Here is a 22,462-nt window from a genome sequence, read left to right as displayed (position 1 = left end):
CGCCTAAGGGTAGGGTCACTTAATTCTTTGATGCATATAAGGCTTGTTGGTCTCTTATATATATTTAGAAGAAGAAAGAGATTCATGAGGTTATTTTGTTCAATGTGGGACTTAGAGTGTTTTTCATGATCACTTAGGAGCTATTTTTTCTCTAAGATAGAAGCTAATCTTGATTTTTAAGGTATGTGAATGAACTATAGTTTTTTTAGTAAGCTTTTCAACGACGCAAACAACACATCAAATAGACAACTATAACTCAAGATATGACGTAATCTTTCTAGGATTTCCAACATAAGATAGAAGCTAATCTTGATTTTTAAGGTATGTGAATGAACTATGATTTTTTTTAGTAAGCTTTTCAATGACGCAAACAACACATCAAACAGACAACTATAACTCAAGATATGACATGGTCTTTCTAGGATTTCCAAAATAAAACTAACACTATACTTAGACAACTTTTCAAGCATTTTAACTATAAAAATTTAATCTAATACTCTTCTAACACCAAATATAATATAATAAAGATAAAGACAACGACAACAACAACAACAATAATAATAATATATATAAAATATTCACATGTATAAGAACACACACTATCACAACATGAGTACATGTTTAGGACAAAATCAATAATATACAAATAAAAATAACAAATATTTACAAAAAAATATAATAAAAGATTCCTAATAAGAATTCTCCTTATGATATATTCCTAGTACTCAAAATTTGAGGTGTTATAATTCTACCTTCCTTAAAAGATTTTTGTCCTAGAAAATCAAGATCAAATCACATGTTCTTCCTACACATCTATCTTCCTTTAAATTTTCCTTAAATATTGAAATTTGATGGTTATAAAGGATTCTTCATAGTTAGGCTCAAACTAAGCTAATGACTATCACAACTAGTTCACCCCCACTCATTAAGTGTCTAACAATCTATGCAACTCCATCATGCCTATGGTGGACATAATTATAGGCACTTGCAATAATGTTTTCTATTGCACCTATACATCACATCTATCGTTCTTTACACTATGCTTAGATCTTGAACATTATTGTTGATCAAGGTGATTAACTTAACTCAGATATCAACTTATGACGTAGATAATGCTAAGAAATATACTCTTATCAATTGTTGCTCTTCTAAGCAGCACTACCTCTATACTATCTCGATTACTACAAAATTGGTATGTCTACTTATTTTTATTATCAGCCTTATCTCAAGGACATATATGAAGGTTTGCCATAAGATGTCTATTACATAGAATTGTCTAAAGTAATATCTCTCACTTGGCCGAGCCTAATTTAGACTAAGGTCATCATCCCTTAATCTAAAAACAATTGTATCCAAACTTCCATTCTCACGCTAGATAATTACTTAATTTTTAATTGTATGATACTCTATTAACAACTCACTCAATGGCATACGAAACATAAAAAATAAGAAGAAACAACTTAAAGGAAAATATAATGACGTCATAAATGTATCCTACCTCTTTGCCACGTTAGTCTTCACAAGAATATTACTACCGAACCTAAACTCAAACTCTTCCATTGATACCGTAGTTGTTGAGAAAAAATCAGCCTAGCTTGAAAATAAAAACAAAGTTTGAGGACTACATATAGGGATAAGATACATGCATGTGTGTTTAGCGTTTTGACGTTCCAGTACAATCTCATCAATGTATGAGGTTTGATGCAGGAAGCTCGAGGGTTTAGTCCAATTTCATAAATTCCAGCATGAAATTGAAATACAACTTCCAAGGGAAATATGCGAAATTAAAGACGTTGTTTTTATTTTTGCATACTAGTTCCAAGATTAAATCTTAATTTAGATTTATTAATATTGGTAGCCGAAAGGATCCTCAAATAGCTCGTCTTTCCTAATTGTTAATACCACTCCATGAAATTATTAAAAGCCTCATTTATTAAAGATTAAAGATAAGTTTTGACGAAAAATTAAAAATTTCAAGATCTATTAAATTTAAAAATATCCGGATGAATGTGGTACTTGATGGTGGTAACGTACAAATTACACGGTAAACATATCAACAAAAAACTAAATACTTCACACCATGACATTAGCATTTTCCCTTCGCCAATAAATAGAATTTTAATACCTAATAATCAGATTACCACAAGCACTCATCAGTATTTATTTATTAATTAATAAAACCCCTCCCAAACAAATTAGCAGCAAGCAATTTTCTCCCAACAGCGTAACAAGAGTAGCTAGTAGGTCGTTTGTTGCTAGTTTATATTGGCACCAATCCATAAAGACCACACTCAAAGGTCCATGCCTTCGAAGACCAAGTTCATCAATGCCGCAAGCACTACTCAAACGAGGCTTCTCCATCACAGTAGCAGCCAAATTAAAGGTCCTAGTTCCACTGCATTTCTGCATCTAATTCCACATTGTTTCTCCAACTTATCCTAATTTTCTCTAATACCAACACCCACGAAAGTATAATCCGGCATACGAAGAAAATTTAGCAGTGACAGAGGAATCGAATTCAAATGTAGCAGCTGAATAATGATTCATGAATTTCCACCACAGTCGCACATTTGGTAATAGGTGTTGGGTTTTTTGGGCTCCCTTCCTATTTCTCCATCAGTGACATGGATTGACTTCTTTTCACTCATTATCTTCATCTGACAAATGACACTCAGTATCGAACCCAATAGCCTTCACTTCCTCACTATGTGTAGGATGCGGGAAAGATTGTAGAACATCATCAATTACATTTCTCCTTTTTGTGACTTGGGTCTGGATTAGCACTCCATTCAGATCAAACAACTCATCAAAATCCATCGTTACTGTAACTAGCAAGTATATCTATTACCTTGCTTGAGAAAAGAACAGAAGGACTATATATATATAGCGATAAAATACCCGTGTGTTTAGCTTTGTGACTTTCCAATACAATCTCTTGAAGGGGTTTCATGCAAGAAACTCGAGGGTCTAGACCCATCATCTCACAGATTCTTCCATGAAATACAACTTCCAGGGAAATATGCGACAATACATTAATTATTTTCTCTAAATAATTACTCGTAGCCGAAAGGATCTGAGTTAAATCGTTACAAAGTACTATAGCAAATGAAAAATATAAATTCTCACTTGATAAAGATTAAAAGAAACTATTGAAATCCAATGAATATGATTGATTTGATTACACTCAACTTATGAAAAGGATCTGAGTTCATCAAGTAAAGTGGTAGGAAGGAATTTTTTTTTTTGTTGTGGAATGATAGGTATCAATATATCTCCAGTGATGGGAGATAAACAAGTCTTACCACTACCCTGGAGCCTTTTTATTTTTTAGCATTGACAAATGTGATATTTATAATAAGATATTCGTATTTAATGGAATAAATTAACAAAAAGCAACATATCAAGGCTCAAATCTATCGTCAGCAACTGACACAAGCACACCTTACACTAAGATGGAGGTTATTCTTGTAACAATATTGACAAATATTATGTTTATAATATGTATATTATATAAATATACAAAAAATTATTTATAACACTACAATATCGAGTGATCAGTTCAGTCGGTGATTTTGAAATTCGACCATTGATTTTGTGATCCAATGTATTGACAAGCTTTATTGTTGGTTTGGTTATTAAAGTTGTTATTTACCCAAATAAAAATGAAATAGGATACTATTTTTTGGGCTTTTTCAGGGTACAGGTATTTTAAAAAATAATTTATTGAAATATAGTGGGAAAAAAAACTAACTACGGAAGTGGTGGTTTGGGCTGCTCATGGTTATTTGAAGGGAGTTACTATTCACATTACCAAAATTTGTTTTTCTTGTATATAGTTGGGGTAAAAAAAAATGAAAATACAATTATATTGCCCATTATATCTTGCGGTGCACAACTATTAATTGTATTTTTATTTTTTTATTTTTATCTTTCCTAGCTAGTCTTTCTATCTTGAAATGCACAAAACCTTTTGAAACTCTTTTAAAATTAATTTTTTTCAGAAAATTAATTTCTTTTGAAACTCACAAAATTATCAATACGAGTTTGGAATTTGGTAAGGAAATTTATTTGTATGTATGATAAAAAAATCTAACAACTGTATTGAAAATGAATTGATCAATATCCGATGAGTATATTTGAATTTTCTTATAATATTTTTAGTAATTTTTTATGATAAATATTGAATTTTTTATTTAAAATGTTAAATATATTATTTTTATTAATTTTTTTATAAATTAGTAGGAAAATTTATGGAATAAATTATAAAAGGTATACTAGGATAATTTTTAGAATGAATTATAAGGGAGAACAAACTGTATAACATTCCTGTAAAAATAAAATAGAAGATTTTGAGCAATTGACACGTAATGGATAATGGATGCAACCTGGAAATAGTTGTTGTGTCGTCTTGTGGAACTTGGAATTGGGAGGACAGAGCGTGTCTATTTCTATTGTATTGACTCACTCTATTCCCAATAGACGCCTTTCAACTTTCAAGTTTCAACCATTGACGTTCGGCTTCATTAAAAACATCAAAATAGATTTTTAAAATTAAATAAAAAGGAAAGAAAAACCATTGGCCATTATTCAAAGAGAAAAAAACATAAATTGTCGTCTTTTAATTTGTTTAAAAAAAAAAATGTCATGTCTGTGTATGAGTGCGCCTGCGGGTACCGATAGATTCCTAGTTAGGAATGTTTCTAGGGTTCTACCCTTTGACTCAAGGTACATCCCTCTTCTTATTCTTCTTCATCTTCTATTATATTTCGATTTGCCATTTTTTTATGTTTATCTATTTCATCTTAATTTTTGAATCCATTGTTTTTGAGTAATCTGTTCATACTTTTAAACATTCAAAATTTAATCTTTAGCGTGATTAGGAGCTGGGTTTTTAAAATTGAAACTCTTTGTTAATGAAATTGATTAACGTCAGATGGACCATACTGTTCCAAGAGAGAAAGACGTTGAATTTGACCTTGAATGTGGTGGGAACTCTAGCGATGAGGATGTAGGCAACGATCTTTATGTTAGTGATAGAGAATCAAAGGGTGCTTTTGGTTGGGCGTGGAATGGGATTTTGAATGTTGATGGATCATATAAGGGTAAAAGTGGGACTGAGTCATGTAGCAATTCAGCAAAATCTGGTGATGTTGTGGTTATGGATGAAAATAATGTGGAATTGCTTGTGGACAAGGGTTTTGTCCAACACCAATTTTCCAATGTAAATGGTAATCATGCAAAACAGAAGACTAAGCTCTTTATCCCCAAAAAGCCTCCAAAGCCACCCCTGCCTCCAAGAGGTCCTTCACTGGATGCTGGTGATCAGAAGTTTATGGAGGAACTTGCGGAGCTCGCCTTGCAGAAGCGTGCAAGGGTTAAGAAAATGAAAGCAGTGAGAAAGATGAAAGCGAGCAAGTCCTCATCGTCATCATCAACATATACCAGTCTTTATGCCATGGTCATCACTGTTTTCTTCTTCCTTGTCATAATACTTCACGGTAAATAAGCAGTTCTTTTGTTAGTTTTGTCCTCCTAGTGGTGTAATTAGTGCACATTTGAATTTTGATATAGTTTTAAGGATCTCTCAACGAGATTTTCAATACATAAGTTGTTTTGAATGTAAATGAGATAATTCAAACACACACTTTATGTTTACTAGTACACCACCCACCCAAATCTCAAATCGGTGTCATGTCATATATGTAGCCACTTTCAAACTAACATCAAAGCTAAACTGTCTCCTCCCAAATACCAAATTGGTGATTAGAAATGAATAATAGAGAGAAGCATTTGTTCTGTTCGTTCTGTACATTAATCCGAAGCATAGAGCTGCTTGTATTGATACACTGGCTTGAGTTCATTTGCATTGCAACTGTGGTTCTTTTGGTGTTTATATTGATGGCTAAAACTTGAAACTTAGTTTACTGTACGCCATCTTTTTCTCATGCTCTTTTCTTATATTTATCTCATGGTAAATATCTCCTAGCATTTTATCTTTTCACTAATTAGTTGATTTACATCTACCCTTTCTGAAAAAATACATGGCTACTTTTCTGACTATTACAGCAAAGACTTGTCTTAAATGAAAAGTTTACTGTGTAATTTCATCATCACCAAGATATAGGTTATATCATTAGGGTCTGATTTACTTTTGTTGTTTCCCTGTCTTTTTACTTTTACCTTTCCTTCATCATGGTAACAAATAACAAGCTCTATTACAAAATCGAATACTTATTCTGAGTTGAAAAAATTTATGAGTGGTATTTGGCTTAATGCATGCGTGTATTCACCAAATCAAATCTCATCTCTGATTCAATGTATGTATTTAATGGTTTCATTCTTCTTCAAGTTTGTCTATGATATTATATATCTACAGCTTTGAGAATGTATCCTAATACTAAATTATCGTTTCACATTATACATGATAATTTTGTCCTTCTGAATATGCATTATATTATAAGGAAACTAAAACCAAACATAAACTGTAAATATTTATGTTGGGGAGTTAGATTGAGCCTTGACCTACCGTCTTGAATATTAATTGAACATCTTGAAATATTGTAAAGTGACTATTGGAGCTAAGGATTTGTTAATAGTTTTTCAATGTGTTTTGAGAATGTCTCGTTCTTTTTATTAGTTTTTTATGTGGTTTCTGACTTTCTGCCCTGGAATGGCCAAACATTTTTGCATAATTATTAAATCCTACTAAGCCGTGCTTATTCAGCTTTGTTTATGTGCAATTATATTTAAAGTTGGCTTTCATTAAATAGTATTTACCATGTAAAATTATCTTGCTTTCTTGGTTTCGTCCTGCCTTCAGCAAAAAGTTTACAGTTTATCTTCAAACTCTAGGGGGAATCTGGCTTCTTATGCACATCAAACTTTATAGTTTTGGATGCTTTTCATTTGGAAGTCTGGTATTTAGGAAATACTCATGTTCCTTAGACATTGCATGCAGGAATCAGATCTGCAAATAGTGCTGCCGTTGGGTTAATGGATTCCCCTGAGGCAACAATTGCAGGAAATGAGGGTTTGATTTCAATTCAGTATCCCCCAGACTTCAATAGAAATGAAGGAGATGCACCTGGCTCTCGCAATCCATGTGTGTATTTTCTTTTTTTTTCACAACTATGTAATTGAAGGAAATTTTATGTACTCTACGGTAATGGACTAATGGGAATATATCAAAATTGAAGCAATCTGATTCTTTTCCTACTGTTTTGTACTATTGCAGTTCAGCAGAAAAGATAATGTGGAAATTTTGAAGGTTCTTTCCCTTTCAATGTGATTTTAGGCTATTCTTTTAATAGTTTGGATTATGTATGTGTTGTTGTACAGCCATTAGGAATCTTAGCCATTTGTTAAGTTTGCTTGTACAGTGACTTGATTGGTAATGCTAATTAAAAAAAAAAAGAGTTTTGCTTATAAATTATTTCGTCTCTGCTGACTTAGCTTGCAGTATGTCCAGGTGAGTTTTTTTGTCCACCTTGGTAATGATGGCACTGCTGATTTCTCCTAGGGATTGCATGTTTAGATTTTACTAGTATTAGATTTTTGAGAAAATATCATTTTTCTTACCGTTTCATCCATAAGATTTTGATAGGAAATTATAAGCTAATGCAAGTAACAACTTTAGAATACTTGGGTTTTTGGCAGAATGCCACGACGCAGAAGTTGTTTTTTTGTGGCAATTAATTTCTGTTAGCAGATTTTTTTACCTCTTAAAAATGATATGTAAAATTTTGTCAATTTGCATGTAAGAATATAGCTTATTCTTAAATGATCGCCTTCACCCATAAGAAAAATAATTGTCCATGTTTTTATTTTTTTAATGAATAGTTTAAAGTGCGTTATATGATTATTTTTAACTATATTGACTGTTTCTTTAAAAGAAACTATTGAAAGTTTCTTCATTTAAAGAAAAATTAAGGGGTGTTTGGTTTGACTATTTTTTATTTTCATTTTTATTGGAAACAAAAAATGATGATGAAAATGTGTTTGGTTGAATTTTTTAAAACATTTTTAGTGAAAATGAAAACAGGAAACAACCAGAAAATGAAAATAATAAAATCTTGTTTTCAATTAAAAACACAAACCTCATTTTAATAAAATGAAAATATAATGACAAAGAATATAATTTTAAGCAAATTTAAAAATACAAAAAATACAAGAAGTTAATATATCATAAATTTTACTGTTTTTATTTTTTGAAAACAGAAAACAAGAAGTTAAATTAAACATGTTTTCAGAATTCTAATTTTTTGAAAATAAAAATAATTTTCAAAAAATAAAAATGTAAATCAAACACACCTTAATTACACCATTTTGGTGATGTTAATTTTTTTATTATAAGAAAAATATCTTTAGTTTGATATAATGATTTGGATTTAAAATTTAAAATGAAAATTAAGAAGTATGTTTAGAAGAATCAGAAAGTTAAAAATACAATAAAATTATATGCTAGATACATTGGTTAAGATAAGATATGAGGCTTTAAAAAAAATACGTGGCTTAATAAGAGTGAGGATATACACTCTCATTTAAGTATGACTCTTAAAAGTATTTTCGTTCAAGATGAGAACTCAAATTTAATTTAAAAGTAGATATTTATGAACTTTAAAAGAATTTTTTTCTCAAGTTTCAATTGTCTATACTTTGATATTAATTGTTTTCATGTATTACTTATTTTAAATACTATTTTCTTAAGTTCAAGTTATGTACTAGTATATTTGTAATTTAGTTTTAAAAAATACAAATAAGTGTACAAAATAAATACTTATTAAATCCATGTGAGTAGCCTCAAATCACAGATTCATGTATGCTTTTAAGTTTGAACATACATGTACAACCAACGATTTTCTAGAAATGAGTTGCGGGTGAATCAGTGAATGCACTGAGACTGAACCACACCTCCCCCAAAGAAAGTGGGGGGTGGGCAGCATGATTGCTGAATTCAATTTCCTTAATATGTGTGTATCTGAAATATTTGTTTTTGGGCCACTCTTGCCTAGCTGGATAATGCTGTGGAAGTTTGAACATATCGGGAATTGGCCAATCATTTGAGGATCCACAATTTGTGCACGAATGGTGTAGAAACTATAAATTAAGAAGATGAGAAGGATGTGGTGATAAATTGCATTCTACTAATAGAAATAGAATACCCTAGATTCACAGGACTTTTTCTTTATTGGTTTTAATTATGGTACATGACTCATATTGTAAATTCACATGACTTTTTCTTTATTGGTTTTAATTATGGATGACTGCAGCCCGTCTCTCTTACTTTTTTTTTTGGATGGGGAGAGGGGGTTAAAGATTTGTATACATAAAATATATTTATTTTTTAGAAAACATAAAATAATCAAGTACGTTAAGTTTTATTTATTTTAATCATTTGAATGTTTTTTCTAGCCCTTTTCCTATTACTTATATATATATATATATATATATATATATATATATATATATATATATATATATATATAATTCATTGAAAATTATTTTTTTGTGAGAACGATGATATGACGATCTTGGTGGTGACAATTGATAACGATAATAGTGAAAGTTGGTGACAAATGATAATATCAATTGCGATACATCATGATAATGACAATGACAATGACAAAGGTAAGTTATAATGATAGAGGTGGTGGTTGATGCAAGTGATGATGATAACGATGATTGTGATGATGATGATGAGTTAAATGAGATGATTTAGAAAATAATAATCGATATTTTTATAGTGTTTGGTGTATTTGATTAATCTTTTAAAGATTTGATGATATATTATATTTTAATTTGAAATTTTAAATATTTTAATTTCAATCGTCTATTATTTTTAATCTTGATCTGATGATTGTTGTTAATTATTCTTATATTGTCGCACAAGATATTGATTGTTCTCACGGAGTCGTACTCTCTCTCTTTATATATATATATATATATATATATATATATATATATATATATATATATATATATGAGTAGAAAAAGATATAAATATGATAGATGATATGATGGGATGGAAAAAAAGAAATAAAACAAAAATTAAAGATGTTGGTGGGTGTTTGTTATTAAGAATAAGTGTCTAAATATCACCACTCCTATTTGAATGATGCGCTCAAAAACAAACTTGTGGAAATTTCATGCTTGCATTGCTCCTATGTCCTTTGAAGGGGACACAGCATGGTTATTAAACTCGGTTTGGACCGAAGTCGACGCTTTGGCCTAAGAATCAGACACCCAATGAGTCTGAGCTAATTGTTGAATTTATTTCACATTTGACCCAGTTCAACTCAGCATGATTCAGTCTTGAACCATGACTAGATGATCAAGTTGAATCAACATATCATGCAATTTATAGTTTTTTCTTTTTTACAATTGAACAACATCACTAATATTAGAAAAATAAATTTATACCTTACACGTGCGTTGTTTATAGATTTGCTGATATATTTTTACTGAGTATAACCACATCTTGAAGTCTTAGATGATATAATTATTAACATTTTTAATTTTCCCTTGACTAATTTGTGTGTATATTATATTATGTTTATCATTATGAAACAATAATATATATATATATATATATATATATATATTCTAAATTCTAACTTAAGGTTTTTACTTATACTGGATTCTAAAAAAAAATATGTTACATATTCAAAATTTTAAATAAGTTTATAATTATGCTTCTAAATATATTAAATTTTAAATCTTAAGTATACAAATTTGTATGTTATTAAATTATTTAAATATTAATCCGGATCAATTGATAATTCATTGGGTTTGAATCAATTTATGACTTAATGATCCAGTATTCTAGCCAAGTCGATGACAAATCCAAATATGATAACATTGTGATGGAGTCATTTGTAGTTGTAAGTGTTAGAAATTTGTTTAATTGATCTTATATATATTGAATATTATTAGTTTTTATTTTATTAAAATATGAGTTGAACCCCTAAAAAAATGAGTTAATGTATAATTTTTTTTATATAAAGTTTGCAGAGCCGTGTATTGGGCAAGCCATCTAGGCAACCGCCTAAGGCCCCATTTCTTTATCCAACTGTTACGGTCTGTGTGTAAGAAAAACTATTTTGTCGATTGTTTTTATAATTGGCAACCAGTTATTAATTATTGGCCGTAGCCTTGGCCTTATTTACCGTAAAAGTTTTAGATATTATGCTAGTATTATGAAAGTATTGGAAGAATTATTAAAACAAGAAATTAAAAATCCGAAATATTAGACTATATATGACAAAAGATAATATTTTTTCCAGATGTATACATTGTTTATAGAATTTTACTTGCAATACCAGTAATTGTTGCTATTGCTAATTTTTTTTTTTCAAAATTAAAGATTGATAATTTATATTATATTAAATTTCGACAAATTTTTTGTCTTAGATTCTAAATTTTTTAGACACGGCCCGGAAGGTTGAATGTATATCTTAATATATTTTTCTTTGCAACTCAATTTTTTGAAGTGATATAATTTTAATTTTTAGAATAATCGTGTGTCTATGTTTATGTTGTTAAACCCTACAGGTAAATACGTCAAGTTTGTATGCATGGTCTAATGGACGTAACATCATAAATGAATGTTAAATCATTTGTTTATTTTTAAAGAAGGATAAGATTTCCATTTGACTCAGTAAAAAAAAGAATGATTTCCATTTGACTTGTTAAAAAAAAAACATTTCCATTTGACTTTAATGTTCTCTCATGACTCATTATTTCATCTAATATATAGCCAATTTGCGAAAGAGAGAATATCAAGTGAAAGTTCCTATTTTTTTACATGTACACCAATGTACATGCTTTCAATAACTAAGTGATTGCTTTAAAAGATATAACAGTAGATTATTTACGAATAAATTGATAGTAATTGTTGAGTTTTTTAAATTGTAGTATATATTCTATTAATTTTTCCGTATTGTGAAATTAAATATTCTCGCAAGAACATACACGGAGATTGATGTGATTTGCTATACATAGAGATTGAAGTCTTTCTTGAATCGGGAATTTGTGATCTAGAGTTATATGCCTTCGTTCACGGAAAACATGGCTTTCAATTTGTAGCGCATTAGTTTCTTGAGGTCGGCAACAAATAAAATAAAAAAGAAGTAATCAACAAATAATATATATATAGATTAACTTAAATTTATTGTACAATTCACGGAACATGAACACAAAGACGGAAAGAAATTGAAGAAACTAGAGAGTGTGCATTGCATAATCCTTCTTTACATTACATGGGTTTTGATCCTTTGACATTATGGTATATGGTCCATAGAGCATGGCCATAATGCCACAATGCCACAATAAATGCTTGCCACGGCATATGGATCCTTTGTCCATGATGTTAGCCTCTTCCTAGCATTTATAAAGCAATTATGAGGCTAATATATAATAGTTGAAATTTTATAATACATGTAAGAATTTGACGTCGGAGATGTCTCGCTTTCCGTTAAGTCACCATCCCCATTCCAATAGGTAGAGAGCGCCCACAGCATGCATATTGTTTGACAGAAAGACTTCAAACCATGGACTGCGATATATCATGATAGTGATAATGACAATGACAAAGATTATAATGATAGATGTTATGAAAGTTGATGATGGAGGTGGTGGTTAATGTCAGTAGTGATGATGATGACAACGACAATCATGATGGTGACGATGGATTAAATGAGATGATTTAAAAAGTAATAATCGATATTTTTATAGATGTGTTTGGTGTATTTGATTAATCTTTTAGAGATTTGATGATATATTATATTTTAATTTGAAATTTTAAATATTTTAATCTCAATTACTTATTATTTTTAATTTTGATCTAATGATTTCTTTTAGTTTTCCTTATATTGTCGCACAAAATATTGTTCTCACGGAATCATGTTCTCTCTATATATATATATATGAGTAGAAAAAAACATAAATATGATAGATGATATGATGAGATGGAAAAAAAGAAATAAAACCAAAATTAAAGATGTTGGTGGGTGTTTGTTATTAACGAGAAGTGTCTAAATATCACCACTCCTATTTTTTTAATGATGCATTGGGAAACAAACTTGTGAAAACTTCATGCTTGCATTGCTCCATAACCTTTGAAGGGGACATAGCATGGTTATTAATCTCGATTTGGACTCAAGTCCACGTTTTGACCTAGGAATCAGACATCCAATGGGTTCGAGCCAATTGTTGAATTTGTTCCACATTTGACCCAGTTCAACTTGGCATGATTTAGTCTTGAAACGTGACTCAGTGATCCAATTGAATCAATGGGTCATGTAATGTTTAATTTTTTTTTTTACAATTGAACAACATCACTAATATTAGAAAAATAAATTTATATCTTACACTTTGATTGTTTAAAGATTTGCTGCTAATTTATTTTTACTGAGTATAACCACATCTTAAAATTTTAGATGATATAATTGTTAACATTTTTAATTTTCCCTTGGCTAATTTGTATGTATATTATATTATGTTTATCATTATACAACAATTATATATATATATATATATATATATATATATATATATATATATATATATATATATATATATAAAATCTAAATTCTAACTTAAGATTATTTATTTATATTGGATTCTAAATAAATATGTTGCATCATTAAAATTTTAAATAAATTCATAATTATGCTTCTAAATATATTAAATTTAAATTTTAAGTGTATAAGTTTATATATTATTAAATTATTTAATTTTTTTTAATATTGATCGAGTTATACATGTCAATTAATGACTCTCTAGATCTGAATGGAATCTTTAACTTAATGATTCATTATTCTAACCAAGTTGATTATTGATCCAAACATAATAACATTGTGATGGAGTCACTTGTAGTTGTAGGTGTTAGAAATTTGTTTAATTGATCTTATATATATTAAATATTATTATTTTTTATTTTATTAAAATATGAGTTCAACCCTTAAAAAAAATGAGTTAATGCATGATTTTTTTTAATATAAAGTTTGCAGAGCCGTGTATTGGGCAAGCCATCTAGGCAACCGCCTAAGGCCCCATTTCTTTATCCAACTGTTACGGTCTGTGTGTAAGAAAAACTATTTTGTCGATTGTTTTTATAATTGGCAACCAGTTATTAATTATTGGCCGTAGCCTTGGCCTTATTTACCGTAAAAGTTTTAGATATTATGCTAGTATTATGAAAGTATTGGAAGAATTATTAAAATAAGAAATTAAAAATCCAAAATATTAGACTATATATGACAAAAGATAATATTTTTCCAGATGTATACATTGTTTATAAAATTTTACTTGCAATACCCGTAATGGTTGCTATTGCTAAAAAAAGTTTTTCAAATTAAATTAAAGATTGATAATTTATATTATATTAAATTTCGACAATTTTTTTGTCTTAGATTCTAAATTTTTTAGACACGGCCCGGAAGGTTGAATGTATACCTTAATATATTTTTCTTTGTAAACTCAATTTTTTTAAGTGATATAATTTTAATTTTTAGAATAGTCATGTGTCTATGTTTATGTTGTTAAACCCTACTGGTAAATACGTCAAATTTGTATGTATGGTCTAATGGACGTAACATCATCATAAATGAATGTTAAATCATTTGTTTATTTTTAAAGAAGGATAAAATTTCCATTTTGACTCAGTAAAAAAAAGAATGATTTCCATTTGACTTGTTTAAAAAAAAAACATTTCCATTTGACTTTAATGTTCTCTCATGACTCATTATTTCATCTAATATATAGCCAATTTGTGAAAGAGAGAATATCAAGTGACAGTTCCTATTTTTTACATGTACACCAATGTACATGCTTTCAATAACTAAGTGATTGCTTTAAAAGATATAACAGTAGACTATTTATGAATAAATTGATAGTAATTATTGAGTTTTTTAAATTATAGTATATATTCTATTAATTTTTCCGTATTGTGAAATTAAATATTATACTCGCAAGAACATACACGGAGATTGATGTGATTTGCTATACATAGAGATTGAAGTCTTTCTTGAATCGGGAATTTGTGATCTAGAGTCATATGCCTTCGTTCACGGAAAACATGGATTTCAATTTGTAGCCCATTAGTTTCTTGAGGTCGGCAACAAATAAAATAAAAAAGAAGTAATGAACAAATAATATATATATATATATATATATATATATATATATATATATATATATATATATATATATGATTAACTTAAATGTATTGAAAATTATTCATTTTTTGTGTGAATCGTATCTCAAAATAAGGAGATAAAGTAAAAAAAAAACACAGTGTCACATAAAATATCGCCAATATTTTTCTCTGTTTTGTAATTAGAGCATGTTATTAAGTTATTATTATTGACCATTGCTCACGTTAATCATTTTCTTGATTTTTTTAACTCTAGTTTTTCATGAATAATATCATTAATCATATTGAACTCTTGACTAGTTAGTTAATTATAGGAGGCAGAAAAATGATATTGGATTTTATTCTAATAATGCAAAGATGATGTCTTAAGGTTCTAGATTGAAATATGCATGGTGTGAAGTTTATTAATGTAATTTGTTTGTTGGTCATGAATAAAGATTTTTCCAATATTTATTTTCGTAGATTTTCAACTATAAATTCAACATCTTGTAATAATTCTGTAAAAAGAATTTAATAAGAAAATACATTTTTTACAGAATTTAATAAGAAAATATTGTAAAAAGCTTTACAACAATTCATGATGTTGTAAAGTTGGCTAAGGCGATGGATTGGTTAAGACACTGCCATGAATACCGTTATAGTAAGACTTAGTTAGCCACTTTCTTCTAATTTCAGCCATATTCATCATCTTTAATTAATTGCTTTGGGAACTCGATCATTTGCTGAAAAGCTTTACTAATGTGTAATGCCACTTGAGAGCCCTATGCCGACACAGGAATTTATTGTTACAGCACAACTGTATATGAAATTTTTTCTGCAAATTCCCGAGTCTGCCATGGTGATTCAAGTCAACGAAGTTAAACTTTTGTAAATATTTACCAAATGAAGGGAAAACACCGAAAAAAGTCCTCATGCAATTAATGTAATGGACTTGGGAGTTTGGTCAACAAAAAACAAATAAAAAAAAAATGCAGTTGGCAAGCCATGTGAAGCTGGCTCAACACGGACAAATAAAAAATGGCAGAAGCGTAATAATAGCGCAAAAACATGGGTGTTAACGCATCCGTGGTTCTATAAATACAAGGCGTTCCCCTCCTGAAAATGGCAGCATACAGTACCTAACAACGGTGTTGTGTTTTTGTTTCGATGGCTAAATTGTTCAGAGCGTTTTTCTTCAAGTCTCTTTTCTTCTTTTGGTACCGTTTTCTCTTTAGGCAACTAAGGAACCTAATCCGTTTCCACAGAACCATAAGCAATTCTTTTTCGGGTGCAACACCAACACAGTTTAATAAGTACCAGAAATTCCCCTCTCTAATCCACCGATCAGACCTCAACGATCACATGTTGATCTTTGATGTCGAAAACGCGTTGTTGAAATCCTCTTCTTTGTTCCCATATTTCATGCTCGTGGCCTTTGAGGCAGGGGGGCTTGTTAGAGCCATAGTTTTGGTTCTTCTATACCCTTTTGTTTGTGTCGTAGGAAAAGAGATGGGGTTGAAGATAATGGTCATGGCATGCTTCTTCGGGATCAAAGCATCGAGCTTCAGAGTTGGAAGGTCCGTTTTGCCCAAATTCTTCTTGGAGGACGTTGGTGCAGAAATGTTTGAGGCACTCAAAAAAGGAGGGAAGACAGTGGGAGTTACCAATTTACCCCACGTGATGGTGGAAAGCTTCTTGAGAGAGTATTTGGACATTGATTTCGTTGTGGGAAGGGAGATGAAAGTTTTCTGCGGATACTACGTGGGGTTGATGGAGGACACAAAAACTATGCATGCCTTGGAGCTAGTAAAAGAAGGGAAAGGATGCTCCGACATGATCGGAATCACAAGGTTTCGCAACATTCGCGACCATGATCTATTTTTCTCTCATTGCAAGGTTAGTCTCCCTTTAATTCCCTACCCTTTTAAGTTCCGTATAGTATGTACGTCTTAAATTTCTTTTCCATTCTAGTATGTATTATTTCTACAAGTTAAGGAACCAGAAACAATTTTTTCGTTAAAAGATAAACAATATATCATATAGAAAGTACAAAAAAATATTTTATTATTTTCAAACAAAAAAAACCCACAACGGTCAAACTTGGTGATTTATGAAAAATACTAAAAGCACGCTAGCTCTTTATCAAATCTTGTAAGTTTATTTTTTTATTTAGCTAGTTTTATTCATAATTTTATAATTGTTAATAAATAATAATATACTAGAGGTATATTAAAAAATGTGTGGTGTTTGTAACACTCTAGCCTCTTGGATTTTTTATGTAAAGGACTCCACGATGATCTTCACATGATACTATATAGTACTACTAGTAGTAAGAAACTAGGAAAAATTTGAGAAGTTTTTGAATGAAAAAGTATTAGAGTATTAAATTATATTTATGTGGGAGTACAATGCCCTGGGAAGTGAGAAGTTCCAGCAGTTTAAATTTAACCTGAGATGTTAATATTTGTGTTTGTAAACAATAAATACAGGAAGTGTACGTGGTGTCAGAAGCAGACAAGAGGAGCTGGCAAAAGCTAGCAAGGGAGAGATACCCCAGAGGCCTTATCTTTCACGATGGAAGATTGGCGCTAAGACCCACTCCAGCGGAGTCCATAGCAATGTTGATGTGGTTCCCCTATGCAATCATCCTCTCTGTTATTCGCATTTCCCTGGCTCTCTCTCTTCCATTTACCATCTCAACCCCCTTGTTGGTCTTTAGTGGGATCCGTCTCACCACAACAACATCAGCACCCACACGCCCCCACAACATTAAACAAAACAACAAGGGCATTGTTGGTAATCTCTACGTGTGTAACCACAGAACATTATTAGACCCGCTCTACATATCTTTCTCATTGCAAAAAAACTTAACCGCCGTCACGTACAGTTTGAGTAGGATGTCTGAGATCCTTGCCCCAATCAAAACGGTGCGGTTAACTAGAAACCGCGACGAGGATGCGAAAATGATGAAAAATTTGCTGGGGCAAGGGGACCTGGTGGTTTGTCCTGAAGGGACCACATGTAGAGAACCTTATTTATTGAGGTTCAGCCCTCTGTTCTCAGAGATGTGCGATGAGATTGTCCCCGTTGCAGTTGATTCCCACGTTAGTATGTTCCACGGAACCACTGCTGGTGGACTTAAGTGCTTGGACCCATTCTTCTTTCTCATGAACCCCGAGCCTGTTTACACGGTTCAGCTGCTCAACCATGTTTTCCCTTCCCAATTACTATCATCTCACACCAGTAACACCAGCGTTCTTGACCATCAAACTTCGAGGTTTCATGTGGCTAATAGGGTCCAAACACAGATTGGTACCGCGTTGGGGTTTGAGTGCACTAAACTCACACGAAAGGACAAGTACTTGATGTTAGCTGGTAATGAAGGCATTGTTAATTCCAACACCAAATGCAAAAGCAAGTCCAAGTCGTAGTGGATCGAAATCCAGATCGAGAGCTAGCTAGTACGTTTCCCTCTGTAAAGTCATCCAACAACCGTTAGCTGTGACGAAAATGACCAATTATGTATTTATATATATAGGATCCATGAAAAAGATACAAGGCCAAGCAATGGGGCCTCCAGTAAAATTAATTAAATTCGTACTCCTATTCCTTTCTATTATTTCAAACTTTGTAATAATTCAATTCCTTGTGTAGTACGTTCAAAAGCAATTTTAATAATTAATTCTCATCTATATATAGTCCTTCTTATTATGCATGCAATTTAATGGATCGAGCTACCGCCTAAATGTACATGCACTCATGTTGTATAATTAAGATAGAAATGCAATTTAACTCGAACAAGATTTTACATAGTCTTCACAGCTCCGATCCCATTCATTTATTGATTTTGCATTTCTCAGTTTTCTTGTCCATGACCTTTTCCTATCATGTACTATCAAAGTCAAAATCAAAAAGTAGTACTACTCTCTTTCCTCGGAATTTTTAAAATGGTTTGAGATGTGATTTAATATCTATAATGTTCCTTAATTGGATGTTCAAAAGTCAAAACTTCTATTGTGCATAATTAGATCGAGTATGTCGCAAATACAGTTTTAATGCACCTAACTCTCCAGTAATTAATTGTCCAGCATTTAACACCTGAAAACAGGTGTCATCAAGAATACTTGTGCTAAAAATTAGTCTAATAAGTCACTTTCTTATTAATTTTTTTCTGTTTTCTTTTCAATTTATTTCTTCCTTTATGTACGGATCTCCTGCAAGATTAAAGATGATTTACAAGAAAAATTTTTTTATGTCATCAAAAATAGATATTTAACAACAATATTTGATATACACTAAACAATTTGGAATATAATGTTTTAGAAAGGAAACTTACAGTGTAATTAAATAGTATTACCACAAATAATTTAGTTAATTGATATACTTGATAGCTATAGTTGTTGTGATTAGATAAATGTGAAATGAGAAGGAACCAATAAATGTATGTTTGGATTAGAATTTGTAAAAGTATCATAACTTTAATTTGTTTCTTTAAAATTGATTTTGCAAGAAATTTTTTACTCAAATATATTTTTGAAGAGTAATCATGACTCTAAATTAATTTTACTCTTTAAATATATTTTTGGATCCTTCCACCACCAAAAATTCAAACATATCCCAAATTTATGGGTAAAAAAAGTTGAATAATATGTAAAATAATATGAAAAATCCATATATTTAATCAGAAAAATCCACCAAAAATTCAAACACATTGCATTTATGTAGTTTGTTTGTGACTTGTTAATGAAAATCTCTTTATCAAACAAGTTTAACTAGTTTAACTGATTGAGTAGAATGTGTGGGTTATTATAAATATTTTAATATTTATCTTTGATTCCCACAAATTAAAAAAAATGAAAATCTCTCTAGTATTTTATTTGCGGCCCAACAAATTCGTTCCTCCGTGTTTTATTGTAATTTCTCTTTTTATTCCATCAAATTTGATATTCGTCTGTTATGATTTTCATAAAATAGATCCTCTTCTGTAAAAATAAAACAAAATGAAATATGGGTTCGCTATGTCCTGCTTTTCAAAAATCATTACTTTTGGACCAACTTAACATCTTTTTTTAAAGAATTTTTCACTTTTTTATATTAAATTATGCGCTCCTACAATATCTTTTTTTGATATTATATTCATTTAATAAATAAAAACCTTAAAAAATTAAAATTATTCATACTTTTTATTATATATATATATATATATTATGATGTGGCTAAGTTTGAGCCTTAATCCTTGAATCCCTTCTATATATCCATCCTCATATTTAATAGTAGTAGAAAAATGTCTATATATACTGAAAAAAATTAATTGAACCAAACCACTTTATCCCATTTAAGCCGTCAGTAAATATTTTGATACATGGTTCTCTTTCTCTCGTCCACGGTATTATGATGCCGCAAAAAAAATACTACAGTCTAGTCTCGTAGTCCCATAAATGCTGCGTATTTTTTTCCTTAACGATAAAATCATAAATGCTGCGTATTTTTTTCCTTAACGATAAAATCATAAATGCTGTGCTCTTGAAGTGCGCAACGTCCGCACGCAGGAGTAGATAGAGCAGGGAGAGGGGAATAAGCAATTAAACACTATTTGACCAGAACTTTCGAGTGCTCCAATTGGCCAACTATAGACTTCATAGCATACTTCAAGTCCAAGGGTTAATAAAATATTAATTTTAGCTACGCGGTAAAAGGAAACATGACAGGGAAGTTATGGATCTCACAATTGTTTTCTTCTTACGTCGTTCATCTTAATCTTAGTTTTGTTGTTTATATTATCTCTATCGACTTCTAAGCTATGGAAATGCACATGTTCTTTGTGTTGCAACTATAGCTGTGTAAGAAGTTTGATGTGAAAAAGTGATAGTTGCCGCCGAGATCATGAGTGCATGAGACCAAGTTGCACCGTAAGGTCCGTACGTAACTTCTGCAACATTTCTGATCCAGCCAAAGAGTTTGTGCCAATCTAAAAAAAAAATGAACCATGGCGACGGTTTTGAATATGACTGCACTAATTAATAAGCTTGTAGTAAAAGACTAATAGCATACTTCAAGCCCAAGGGTTGAACTTGAAGGCTTGAACGCACTCAACATGTGATTTGACTGCGAAGAAAATCGCAGCATATACTTGGAAGGAGATATTTATTGCTCACAATAATTTTATCTAACTTAAATATAATTATCTTCAATAAAAAATATTTATAATCCAAACTAAAAAAATCATAACTCATAGATGCAATGCAAATGTACAATGCATCCATCATGGAGACATAATTTTTTTTATTACATGACCTGCACATATATTTTTTTCATTACTCATTAGTGCTTAATTTCAACTCTGCACACACACAAAAAATAAGTTTATTTACTTTTTTTGTTGTAGTAGTATTATTTAACAATAATGAATGACATCTATGTAAAACAAACAAATTCTTCAGATCAAATTAATCAAAATTAAACAAATATTAAAAGAAAGAGTTCAATCGACAATGCATGCATTGTAAGTGTAATTTTTTTATTTCTATATTATTAATTAATTAATTAAACTCATATCTTATTTAATTTCAAAAATAATTATTATAAAAATTAACAAACTTAATATATTTCCTTTGGTCTTACTTATAAGAAAAAAACTTTTTTCTTGATCTCAAATATTATATAAAAAAATTTCAACTAATTTTATATTATTTAATAATATTATTTTAAAAATATTTTTAATTTAATTGATTGTTTCTCATTCTTAATATAAAATTTGAATAAAAGATAAGTTTAAAAAAATTACTTTTTAATTAAAATTAATGTGATTAAATATGTTTAACTAATTTGATTAGTTAGTCTGACATTTTAAGAAGAAAATACAGTTGTTGTAGGACGGGAATGAGGCGGCTAGATAGGTCCCGTTGCGGTTGGGCAGTGGAACTTGAGTGAGGATGATAGGAATAGGAGTAACCAATTAACGATCCCACAGTGGAGAATCAGTTTTGGAAATGGATAGTCACTTGTTTTTCCATCAACCGCCAACTATAGTCTATAGGTATCATATTTCTCTCACTTTGCTATTAATTGGATTTGTAACAACCACCAGTGGTCCTGGTTTCGGAAGAAAGAAGGAACCATCTATTGAGTATTTACCACGAATCTCAAGTTAGGAATTTGGAAACTGATGCCTAGTACAAACCACAAACGATAAGTTTCTTTATATATATATATATTTATAATTATTACTACGCATCATAATGTGTTATTGGAAACAGATCGATGACAAGTACTGTATAGTTTAATCGAAAACAGATTATACATACTAGTGTAAAATGCAACTAATATTTC

General features: G+C 30.3%; 2 protein-coding genes across 3 annotated transcripts; both read left to right on the top strand.

The window, feature by feature from the left end:
* Window positions 1-4,588: 4,588 nt before the first annotated feature.
* LOC114369820 lies at window positions 4,589-7,432 on the top strand. Of its 2 annotated transcripts, XM_028327076.1 has the most exons (4): window positions 4,589-4,725; window positions 4,934-5,498; window positions 6,959-7,102; window positions 7,235-7,432. In XM_028327076.1, exons 2-4 carry the CDS (start codon window positions 4,934-4,936, stop codon window positions 7,249-7,251), a joined length of 726 nt encoding a protein of 241 aa, XP_028182877.1. In that variant the 5' UTR covers window positions 4,589-4,725; the 3' UTR covers window positions 7,252-7,432. The 2 variants fall into 2 exon arrangements, with proteins under 2 accessions (XP_028182877.1, XP_028182876.1); XM_028327075.1 differs by having other exon boundaries at window positions 6,959-7,429.
* An 8,839-nt stretch (window positions 7,433-16,271) lies between these two features.
* On the top strand, window positions 16,272-18,811 carry LOC114370658 (probable glycerol-3-phosphate acyltransferase 3). Its single transcript, XM_028328050.1, has 2 exons — window positions 16,272-17,029; window positions 17,623-18,811. The coding sequence occupies exons 1-2, from the start codon at window positions 16,301-16,303 to the stop codon at window positions 18,562-18,564; spliced, it is 1,671 nt and encodes a 556-aa protein (XP_028183851.1). The 5' UTR covers window positions 16,272-16,300; the 3' UTR covers window positions 18,565-18,811.
* The last annotated feature ends 3,651 nt before the right edge of the window (window positions 18,812-22,462 follow it).

This window comes from Glycine soja, chromosome 10 (assembly GCF_004193775.1).
Source record: "Glycine soja cultivar W05 chromosome 10, ASM419377v2, whole genome shotgun sequence".
In the NCBI taxonomy this organism is placed as follows: Eukaryota; Viridiplantae; Streptophyta; class Magnoliopsida; order Fabales; family Fabaceae; genus Glycine; species Glycine soja.
The sequence above is the reverse complement of the archived record's forward strand: the minus strand, read 5'-3'. Positions and strand labels throughout refer to the sequence as shown.